The following is a 12,294-nucleotide window of genomic DNA, read 5'->3' as shown; positions in this document are numbered from 1 at the left end:
TCCAGCACTTGTTGTTTTCCAGTTCAGATTCCAGCATCTGCAGGTTTGTGCGCTTTTGGTGTTGAAAGCTGCAACAGCAGCAGCAGCAGCAGTTGTCCGCCAGCAGCGCGCAGTCCCACTGCCTCTCCCAGGAGGCCCGGCTCGGCCCTGCACTGTGGCCATCACCGCCTGCCGCCAAGGCCGGACACTCACCCCATCATACCTTCGGCCAACTGGAGCCGCCATTGTGTGTGCGGTGGGAGGGAGGGTGAGGAAGGTCAGCATCAACCCATCCTCAAACCGAAATCGTGAATAAACCCGTCACGGGCGGCCAAGCTACTGACAGTTCGTAACTTCGACACGATCGTATCATTTTACGGTGAGTGCTGGGTGGAATTTGTGACCGTCCTTCCCCGCCCCAGAGTTGACAGCACCCAGTCCTTGGGCGAAATCGCACTGAGTTGGGCCGGACCACTGTGTAAAAAGGGGGAGGGGGTGACGTTGTCGTTGTGCCGATGCTACGTGCCGGAGTTTGGGAACTCGGTGCGCCGCAGAAAGGGCCCCTCCCCCTCCCAGTTTGGTGGCTCGCGCGAACAAGATGGCGGGCGTCGGTTGCTGATTGAGCTGTTGGTGGCGGGTGTTGTTGCTTGCTGGAAGTTTCCAGGTCGGGGAGGGGGGGAAACCTCGGTCCGGGTGCCGCTCTGCGGATACGATGCATTTTTCCATCCCGGAGACTGAGGTGCTGAGCGCCGATAACGGATCCACTTATGTGGTGAGTAGACGGAGCGGCCACCAGTTTCTCGCCCGGAGGTTGGTGATTAGAGTGCTGAGGGGGGTGTGTGTGTAAGAGAGAGCAAAGAGGAGGAGGAGGGGGTTCTTGGCCAGAACAGAATCCCTTCTCACCAGAAGCCGTGAGCTGGAGCTTGTCAGTTAAGGGGATGTTGGTCGTAATTCGTCGATGATCTCTTTTTCCCAGTCCACCGACGCGAACGTGTAAGGTTGTTTGGTGAAATGAGCATTTGCTGACACCTCTGGGCACTGGTGAGGTGGGAAGGAAAGATGTTACAAAACTAATGCAAACAACAGCGGTGAACTCTTCCAACTCCCCCCCCCCCCCCCCCCCCCCCCCTTAGCTTGGCCAAGAGTTTGTGCCCTTCTGAAACACTCAATCCACTGTTTTGTTTCACTGAAGCTGAATGCTCTTGTCGAAAATGCTGTCAAATTCACCGATTTAAGCTTGAGGCAATCGTATTAAAGCTGGATATCGCTTTAGTTACAAGTAGAAATTGCCGGAGAAACTCTCTCCGCACGGTGGAAGCGATGATCCATATTGGTTACTGAAATTCGAAGGGAACATTTGTAAGAAAGCTCAACAGGCTGATTTCCTCCAGAGTCTGGATCTTTAAGAGTAAGCACAGTAAGAGGTGGACTTGACTCTTAACCGGGTGCCCATTTCAGATGAACCCTTTGAAGGGTACAAATGAGTAAAAGGCTACTTTTCGGTGAATATCTAGAAATGCGTTTTAGCAAGGAATCAATATCTAAAATTCTTCAAGGTGCTTTTGGATGCTGTGATCGTGAGCACGAATGTTCAGAGAGAAGTATAACTCAGACGATACTGCTGAAATTACAATCAAATGAATGTGGCTTCAATTTTTCTTAGTAGAAAGTGAGGACTGCACATGCTGGAGACCAGATTCTGGATTAGTGGTGCTGGAAGAGCACAGCAGATCAGGTAGCATCCAAGGTGCAGCGACATCGACGTTTCGGGCAAAAGCCCTTCATCAGGAATAAAAGTCGAGAGGGCTTATGCCCGAAAGGTCGATTCTCCTGCTCCTTGGATGCTGTCTGACTTGCTGTGCTTTTCCAGCACCACACTCTCGACTTTATTTTTTTCTGATCCAATTTAACTCTGCGTACTCTTAGGCAAGCGTGTGAAACAATAGCATTTATGAATTTTAAGTTGCTTTAATACTTCAAAGAGTGGACTGTTTAAACGCTAATCTAAATAATGGGGAAGTTCTTTAACCATTTGCACTCAAATAGTGCTTTTCAGGCCCTCATGACATTTCAAAGCACTTTGTCGCAATTGAATTAGCTAGTAGTCACTGACAATCCTGCAAACAGTAAATAATGACATAGTCATGCAGCACGGAAATGGACTGTTCAGTTCAACCAGTCCATACTGAACGTTATCCCAAACTAAATTAGTCCCACCTGCCTGCTCCTGACCCTTATCCCTCCCAACTTTTTTCTGTTCATGTATCTGTCCAATGAGGTAAATTGTTAGATAATGGTGATGTTGATTAAGGAACAAATGTTAGTTGGTTCATCCAGTGAACTTCCTCTCTCTGAATAGTGCTATGGGATGGTTCCAACTCCAGCTGAGATGAAACTTGCTTTAATGTCTGATTTGAAAGATTTGTTTGAGTACAGAATTGCTCATTGTTCTGATTCAGAAGAGCTAGACTCTGAGGTTTTTAACTCCCTGTAATACAGGGACGTGAACTCAGGATAAAGGGTCAATTGTAAACAACTGAGATGGGAGTGCCAATCAGAGTTTTATGCATCTTTAAAATTGCAGAAGTCTCATTACACTTCTGACAGAAATTCACTTTCTGTCCCTTGTAGCCTTCATCCAAATCCTGTTGCTTATATCCTTACACCAACTTTCATTGGCTCCCTGGCAGACATGACTAGATTTTAAAATTATCATCCTATATTTCAAATCTCTCCATGCAATTCCTGTTTTTGTAATCTCTTACACCATGCAAGCATCTGAATCATCAGATCTTCTCTAACTTGATTGCCTTAAGCGTCCCTGATTTTATACACTCTGTAATTCATGATCATGCTTTCCGTTGTCTCCACCTTAAGCTCTGAAACACACCTGTCAGCCTCTGTCTTGCTTGTTTTCTTCTTTGACGATGCTTTAAAACTTCTCTTTGACAAAGTTTTTGGTAATATTGTTGTGAGATTCGGTCTCTATTCTTCATTTTGTATTTTTCCAAAGAAGTACCTTGGAATTTTGTTAAAGGCATTGCATGAATATCACACATCTATTTTAATATTGTGTTGTAGGGTATCAACAGATAGTGGAGCATGTGGGAAAGTAGAGTTAAGGCATTAAGTCAATCATGATCAGATTGTACCGAATGACCTCATTCATGATTGGCCTCCATTCATTGTTGTGTTAATGTAGAGTATTTGCCTAAATCTTTGGAGTGGGAATTGAATCCGTACTTGCTGATTAGAGATGAGAATTCCGTCACTAAGCCAAGGTTTGTACTGTATTCTAGTGATGTTTGTTTAGTTGATTGAATCCTATTGAGTAACTAGCTGACTTGGTGTGCAAGCTGTTTCAAATAATAGTCATAGTTTCAAGTTTTACCTGTTATACGTTTATGGTTTGAAATGTCTGTGATCTGGAGAATAAGCAATCATAGCAATGACTGTTGTATGCATGCTGCTTTGAATTCAGTTCTTATTTCACTGCATAGACACCTTTTTCATAAGCTTTGTTTGGAAACAAAGAGCAAATATTTCTCAAAGCAATTGAAGATGGGCTTCTGTAATTGCTTGTTTTGTTTGACAGATTAATAACTTTTGCTCGATACTGTGGGTAGTGGTACATGGCTGTTCTTAGTTGAAGTGATTTTCGTTCGGTCAATTCCAGTAATGAACAAGACTCCCACATGCTAAATGGTTAGAATCGTGTGGAAGAAGCCATTTGGTCCATTAAATCTGCACTGAGCATCCCACCTAGGCACAGTCTCTCCCTTGTAATAACAAATAATATGTATTTAACTTGCATCCATTCTTCCTAATGTCTTTTTGGCAGTGGTTTTATTGTTTCCCACTAGTTTGAATGCCTGGATCATTTGAAAGCCTGGACTATGAAGTCTTTTCTGCTTTGCATATAGACCGAGGAGTGTTAAGAATATATTTTCTTAAAGTTTCACTATAAATTTGTCCTTTGGTGGTGATGCAAGTGCAGTCAGTTCTGCTATAGCATGGTAGTTCCGTTCTCGTGCAGACATGTTGAGAAAATCTCATAATAAAACCATTTAGGCTAATGAAGCCAGAATCATGTTATAACCATTACACATTACAAAACTTCATAGTTAGAAACAGTGTCTCCAGGTATGCAGACTTCATATGACATATAAAGTGGTCACAGCTCAGATGACCAATCAGCTTCTTAATGGTCCTTCCTTCCCTTCAAGTCTGTACCAAATCTCTGGAGAGCAATCCAATAGCTTAGGAAGTCTGCAGGGGAGGCAATTTGTCTAATTTAACCTCTGATGACATTATGTTGAACAACCAGCCAGCCCCATTCTGCTACTCTGTCCCTTTTTAATTGCATCGAATTATTTTTGAGTTCATAAGATTTCCTTTTTGAAATCACGAATTGTCTCCACTTCACTGGTCTGGTAATGAATTCTAGACTAATACTACCGCATGTGTGATGAGGAAAATTCTTCACAGCCCTTTCACCCCACTTTCCTGGAAACATAACTGTATGCTCCCTGGTCCTTAAGCCATAAGCTAATCGGAACAGCATTTCTTTGTGTACCTTTGGTTAAGCCTACAACAATTTTCTACTTTTTTTTCCAGAAAGAATCCTCTCTCTCATCACATCCCTTTCAAAGAGAGCCGTCCCTGGTTTTTTTTAATTTTGCAGTTGTAATCCTTCCTCAAAATCAATCTAGTAAATTTTCTCCTTTAATTTTTAAAGTAGCTCCTATACTTCCTGGCTAAGTATGGCCACTTGAACCATTCATGTTCTAGTTATGATTCACTAAAGCTTTAGGTATGAGATTCCACATAATTTCCCACTTTTATTCTAAGTTATTTTGTTATGATGCCCATAATTGAGCTTATGACCCTGGTTCTGGACTCGCCAACCAGGGAAAACATCCTCCCTACATTTAGTTTGTTTGGAGTTTTATATTTCCCTCTCATCTTTCTAAAGTTCTGGTGAATGCAGGTCATTCGCGCCAATCTTTTCTTATAAGACAGTCCTGTCATCCCCAATATCAGTCCAGTGAACCTTTGCTGTACTTCCTCGATGGCAACTGTATTCTCGTTTTTATGAAGAGAGACCAAAACCACACATTGGCCTATGCACAGTGTCACAAAATCCTGGTATAATTGCAGTAAGACATCACTAATTCTGAACTCCTTCCTCTTGCAGCAGAGGCCAGAGGCCGTTTTGCTTTTCTGATTGCTTGCGGCACCTGCCTGTATACTTTATTTGAGTAGTGTATAAGAACAGCCAGATCCCCTTTGTATATCCAGATTTCCCAATATATTGCCATTTAAGTAATACTCTGCCTTTCACACAAATTATACACCTTCACAATTATCCACATTGCACTGCATCTTTCATGTGCTTATCCCCATGGTCGACTTGCCTAGATCATCCTGAAACATCCTTGCATTTTCCTGACAACTCTCAATCCAACCTAGTGTTGGGAGTTTTGGGATAGTTTTATGTTGTCAGCAACTTGGGAATCTTGGTTCCCTCGTCCAAATAGTTTAAATTTCGTGAATGGCTGTGTTTCAAGCCCTGCTCTATTTCACCCGCCCACTACCTATCAAATACAGGGGAAAAAAAAGACACCTTTCTTCTCACTTTATTTCTGGTCTGCCAACCAATTTTCAATCTATGCCAGTACATTACCCACAATCCCACGTGCTTTAATTTTTGGTCACTAATCTCTTCTGTGTATCAAAAACTTTCTTGAAATCCAAATGCATCACATCTACTGATTCTATCTTAATATATTCTTCTACTTATATCCTCAAAACAAACTCCAGTAGACTGGTTAAGCATGGCTTTCCTTTCTTAAACTCTTGCTGACTTTGTATCATCCCATGAATGCTTTAAACATTCTGTTATTATACCTTTTACAGCAGTGTGCAGCATATTCCCCACTACTAATTTAAGCTGTTCTGTTATTCTGCTTTTCACTTGTTTATTTTTTAAAATAGTATGGTTACATTTGCCATTCTCAAGTCTGTACGAACTGCTCCAGAGCGTATAGAATTTTGGAACATGACCACCAATATGTCCAATATTTCCAGATCCATTTCCTTTAGTTCATATATCAAATCCTTCAAATTTGTCAGCCTTTAACTTCCCCCTAATTTTACCTATACTGATTTTCTTCATTCCTTTCCCCTATGAGATTCTTCGTTTCCTAACATTTAAGAAATTTTGGCCTAATTTGAAGAAGGAACCAAAAGGTGTGTTCACTACTTCTATCATTACTTTGCTCCCCATTATAATTTGTGGTTGCTGTCTGTAAGGGACTTAGATTTGTCTTTGCTAATCTATTGTTTTTCACAGTTTTAGAACCTTTCACAGTTCAGTCTTGCTGCAAGTTTGCTGTCATTCTGTTTTCCCTCACCTGATTAATCTTGTCATCTTTTGCTGAGTTCTAAACTGTCCCAGTCCTTGGGCTTGCTGCTTTATCTAGCAATTTGATATGTCCCCTCTTTAGGGGGAGTACAGGGGTATTAGATCTAATTTATTTTATAACCCATGGTTGAGCCACTTTACCTGATTTATTTTTGCACCAGATCAGAATGAATAATTGTTGCAATTCATGCATATATTCATTAAATATTAGCTGTTATTAGATATTAATCACTGCTTATTCTTCCCTTCTTTGTAAGGTTTTCCAATACATTGTTGCCAAATTACACCTTCCACTGCTGTTCTTTTAATTCAGATTCACGGCCCTTGTTTCAGATTCAGTTTCTTCCTCCTTCATTGTAATGAACAATTCTATCATTTTATGGTCACTCTTCTCCAATGATCCCTGCTCAACACGGTTATTAATTTAAACCTTTCTCATTGCACACTTGCCAATCAAGGATCTCATGATGTCTAGTTGATTCCTAAATATACTGGTCCAAAAAATATTGTATAGATTCCAGGAAATCCTCCTCCGCAGTATTGCTAGTTTAGTTTGTCCAATTTGTATGAAGTCTGCCACGGTTGTAGTTACATGCTATTGCATGGTTTGCTGTTTAACGTCTTTCCTTATTATATCTGCCACCTTTTGGGGTCTATGGACAACTCTGTCCTTAGTGTTTCTTATCTCTACTTGCACAGATTTCGCCACCATGATGTTCTGAGCATATATCCTTCTTCACTATTGCATTGGGCTCATTTACTAACAATTTACATCACACTTGCCTATTTCTCTGACCTCCCTCAAATTTTAATACCCCAAAAGTTCAATCTCCATCTTTGATCACCCTGCAGCCATCTCTAACTGCAACTATATCATAACCATGTCTAATTGTGTTGTTAATTCATCTACCTTATTGTGAATATTCCTCACTTTTTTGTCTGTATTCCTCCCGATCAGGTTCCTTACCTTCACCATTCAAGTTTAAATTCTCCATGATGGCACTAGCAGGCACCCCCACCCCTGCTGCCGTCGATGCATCTGGATAGGACTCTGACCAAATATGTGTTTGTACTGGTATCATCTTCCTCTGAACTGATCCATGGTCCCAGCAATCTGAGGATATCTTGTGATTTCATTGCTTGTTAGCACATAGCACTGGTAATAATCCTGAATCACAATTCTTGATGCCCTATTTTTAAATTTAGATCCGAACTCCCTGTACTCAGTTTGTCAGGCCTCATCCTTTTTCAAACGTATTTCTTTAGTACTGATGGTAAGTGCCACAACTGTGAACATAGGAAATATGGTTAATAAGTTTGGAGGTGAAGTGGACAGCGAAGAAAGTTACCTCAGTGTATACTAGAATCTTGGTCAGAAGGGCCAGTGGGCCAAAGAGTGGCGGATGGAGTTTAATTTAAATAAATTTGAGGTGCTGCATTTTGGAAAGGCAAATCAGGACAGGACAGGACTTATACACATAGTGGTATGGTCCTGGGAAGTGTTTCATAGTTCTTCAAAGTAGAGTCACAGGTAGATAATATAGTGAAGGCAGCTTTTGGTATGCTTTTTTTTATTGGTCAGAGCATTGAATATAGGAGTTGGGAAGTCATATGGCTGTACAGGACTTTGTTTAGGCCACTTGTGAAATACTGTATGCAATTCTGGTCTCTTATCAGAATTATATTGTGAAACCTGAAAGGATTTGGAAAAGATTTACAAGGATGTTCCCATTTTTGAAGGGTTAGAGTTTTTGGGAGAGCCTTAATAAGTTGGGGCTGTTTTCCCTGGAGCATTGGAGGCTAAAGGGTGACCTTATAGAGCTTTATGAAATCATGAGGGATATGGATAGGGTAAATAGGCAAGGTATTTTCCCTGGGGTGGGGGAGTCCAGAACTAGAAGGCATAGGTTTAGGGTGAGAGGGGAAAAATTTAAAAGGGATCTAAGGGGCAACCTGCTCATGCAGAGGGTTGAGAGTGTATGGAATGAGCTTCCAGAGGAAGTGGTGGAGGTTGGAACAGTTACAATATTTAAAAGGCATCTGGATGAGTATATGAACACAAAGGGTTTAGAGGAATATGGGCCAAGGGACTATATTAACTTAGGTTAGTTGGTCAGCATGGATGAGTTGGACCAAAGGGTCTATTTTCACGATGTACGTCTCTATGACTGACCGTTGATCTTCCCCTTCAAAAAATGTTGAAGAATGGAAGACAGCAAACCATCAATTAAATTAAGATTTGTATGTTTTATTGAGGAGCAATAGAGCATTTTTGTCATAGCACTGCCTGTTTTAAAGAAAATTAGGTTAATAATTTATCTTATAACTAGGGTCACTGGCATTCTAAATAATGATCTTAGTTAAGAGATCAAGTTTCTATTTTAAAGTGATTAGATTTTTCAGTCTTGCTTTTATCCATCCAGTGGTTGACTTGATCTGGAAAATTCTTGCAAGACCTTTATGATGAAGGTTTACTGATGCAAGAATGCAAAATAACTCTGGCAACACTTCCTAAGCGAAGATACATTTCAAAATTGTCTATCATGAAAGAGCAGTTATGAAAGATTTGTAAGTAGGAATGAAGAGCGTGTTAAGTTAATTCTGTTCTATAAATCTTAACATAGTTTAATATCACAGACTCAGTCCTAAGTAGATGGTACTAGATTGCTGGGACTCTGTCCTTAGACACAGTATATCATGATCGGGTCACAAAATGTGGCACTCAGCTTGCATACTAAACAGGTTCTCATTGCCTGTGGTACAATGAATTTGCATTCTATCATTCTTTGCTTGAAGCTTAAAAAAACAGATTTTCTGTAACAAATTACTATATATGCTAGAATCTGTGCTGAATGCGACAAATGCTCGAGATCATAGTGGGTCAGATAGCATCCGTACAAGACGGCAAGCTAATGTTTTGACTATAGATGATGCTTCCTCAGAGCTGGAATGTGGGACAGCATTTATGCTATAGTTTGGTGGTGGTTGTGGGGAAGGGGGGGGTGGAGAGCATTGAGGTGAAGGGTGTTGGTGAAGAAAAGATGCTGAAAGTTCAGCTTAAGTGATCGGAATGTGAGCATGGCAGAACAAGATATGTCTCCAGACAGGCTTGATAGTAGGTGAACTGGAGAGAGAGGAAGCCTTGAAATGTGTTGCTGGAAAAGTGCAGCAGGTCAGGCAGCATCCAAGGAGCAGGAGAATCAACGTTTTGGACATGAGCTCTTCTTCAGCCCTGAAAAAGGGCTCATGCCCGAAATGTCGATTCTCCTGCTCCTTGGATGCTGCCTGACCTCCTGTGCTTTTCCAGCAACACATTTTCAGTTCTGATCTCCAGCATCTGCAATCCTCACTTTCTCCTGAGAGGAAGCCTTCCCATATAGGTGCACGTCAAGAAGACACAATAATGCCTCTTCCTCATGTGGCTCAGTAAATTCTGGCATGTCCATAAGGACCCTCACCAACTTCTACAGATGCACAATTGAAAGTCTACTGTCCACGTGCATAACAGCCAGGTATGGCAACTGCTCTGTCCACAATCATAGGAAGCCATAGAAGTATGCACAGCCCAGGTCATCACAGGAGCCAACCTTCCAACCATGGATTCCACTTACATGGTTCACTGCTGCAGAAAGGCTGCCAACATCATCAAAGACTCTTCATGCGCTGGTAATGTTCTCTTACCTTCTGCCTGACCGAACAGATTGTACAGAAGTCTCCACGCACGCGCCATTCGGTTCAAGGACAGCTCCCCAGTTGTTATTAGACTATTGAATGGATTCTCTAGCCTCAAATAATGCTGATCTTGCTGACATTGATCTCTCTTGTATGCCTCTGTACATCTTTTGTTCTATACGTCCTTGCTTATTGTGATCTGCCTGTACTGCTTGTAAACAAAATGTCTCACTGTACTTCGGTACAATAAATCAATCAAACATGACAAGCTAAAGGGAAGAAATGTTCACATTTTAAAGGTGTTGAACTCCATATTAAGTCCAGAATACTGTAAAGTGCCCAGTGTGAAGGTGAGATGTTGGTCCTACGGTTTGGTCTGATATTCACTGGAACAGTGCAGCATGCCAAGGACAGACATGTAGATATTTGAGCAGGATGCTGTGTTAACATGACCAGCTACGAGGAGGTCAGGGTCCTGCTTGCATACAGACCAGAGGTATCCTGCATAGCATTCACCCAGTTTGCGTTTGTTTCTCCAATGTAAAGTAGGGCAATTAGGTGCAGCAAATACAAGTTTGGAGGGGGTACAGGTGAACTGCTGCTTCACCTGGAAAGACTATTTAGGCCCTTGGATGGTGAGCAGGGAAAAGATGAAGGGGCAGATATTGTGGTGTTGGGGGTAGTGGAATGGACTGTGGTCTGGAAGGAACAATCTCTGTGAAATGCAGACATTGGGAAATGAGGGGAAGAAAATTTGTCCTAAGGAAGTATAAACTATACCTAGAATGTAACATCTGTTATTTGTTAGTTTATGTGTTTGCATCTTACCAAGGGCTACCTAAGTATGAATGAAGTGGTGCTTTGAATTTTACTGGTTACAGAAACAAAGCTTCACTGGCTTAACTTGTGTATTTGAGGGAAAAAAAATCCACTCGAAGAGCCAGAATGTAGACATAACGTTAGTCTTATCTGGTTAGCATTCGCCAACATTTGATGTTGATGTTGAAATACCGCATACTGATACATTTGACATGCCCCAGCCAAATATAAAATGTTCTTTTCAAATATTCATTTGTCCAAAGTTGAAACTTGATTTTGGATTAAATAAAGCTCTGGTGCACCTTAAAGATGAGAAGGTTAAATTACAGTAAGACTCTACAACTACTTTCAACATTTCTCAGTATAACCGAGTGGTCATCACTCGGAACAGACTGAGAATTTGTTTTGCTGGTCGAATGATTTAATCGATGTCAAGACTGATATGGAGACTCTGCAGGAGGAGGAGTCTTGCCTTTGCAATTATCCCAATAGCTTCCTAGTTCTGTATGGATGAAAAAGTCATTGCTCAATGAATGAGCAAACTAACCATAACTTTGTGGTACTGGAAGCAAAGGGATTGAATAGAAATATAGTGCTATTTGGGGGCACTGTAGTCAGGGCCTATGTGTGATTATCTTCACCCAAGAACAAGAGTGCAAACAACTGTTGCAAGCTTAATATCTGCTTTTATGGCCTCCATTCTGGACACGAATAGATCTTGCAGTGGGAGAAGTAGAACCCATTGGTTGTGGTCCACGTAGGTACGAACAGCTAATATTAAAAAGACTTTGCTGAGGAAATAAGAGTGCTGGGAACTATATTTTAAAAATCAGAATCTCAAAGTTAACCCAGAGATGATTATCTGAGACAGGAGCAAACAAGTCAAACGGGTTAAGAGATGGTGAATGTGTTGCTTAAAGACAGGTATGGGAGAAATGGGTTTAATTCTTGGGGCACTGGCATCAGCATTGGGGAAACTAAGGTGTACTGTTGTATTTGCTGAGACAAGTGTTCTGGTGAATTGTGTAACTAGGGTGGTCGAGACGATTTTAAACTAAATAGTGGGAAGGATCAAGTGAAAGGATAACAACAAAGTAAGAGCAAAGTAGCACTGTAGGTAATTATTAGAATGTGATAGGGACAGAACATAAAAATCTGAGTCCTGACAGCAACAGCTAAGGTCAGAAGTTGCAAAAATAGCTTGAAAAAGCATTTCAAACACTGTCTGAAAGCACATGCCTTTGTTAGTAAAAAGAGATGAATTGTTAGCACAGGTAGAAATAAGTATGTTCCACTTGATTGGAAGATGACCGATTTAAAGGCACTCGTGTTGCAGCAGTATTGTCCATACTTCAGAGCTAAGAGGCCTGGGTTAAACTCCCACCTCCCCTACATTT

General features: G+C 41.3%; 1 protein-coding gene across 1 annotated transcript in view; it reads left to right on the top strand.

Moving 5' to 3' along the window:
* The first annotated feature begins 576 nt into the window (after positions 1 to 576).
* Positions 577 to 12,294, top strand: part of snx17 (sorting nexin 17) — a 74,549-nt gene continuing 62,831 nt past the window's right edge. Inside the window, exon 1 of the mRNA XM_060849970.1 lies at positions 577 to 751. Coding sequence (XP_060705953.1) covers positions 692 to 751 — 60 coding nt within the window. The 5' untranslated portion in view covers positions 577 to 691. The remainder of the gene's footprint in view (positions 752 to 12,294) is intronic.

Source organism: Hemiscyllium ocellatum, chromosome 3 (assembly GCF_020745735.1).
Source record: "Hemiscyllium ocellatum isolate sHemOce1 chromosome 3, sHemOce1.pat.X.cur, whole genome shotgun sequence".
Lineage (NCBI taxonomy): Eukaryota > Metazoa > Chordata > Chondrichthyes > Orectolobiformes > Hemiscylliidae > Hemiscyllium > Hemiscyllium ocellatum.
This window is presented reverse-complemented; position numbering and strand designations above follow the sequence as displayed.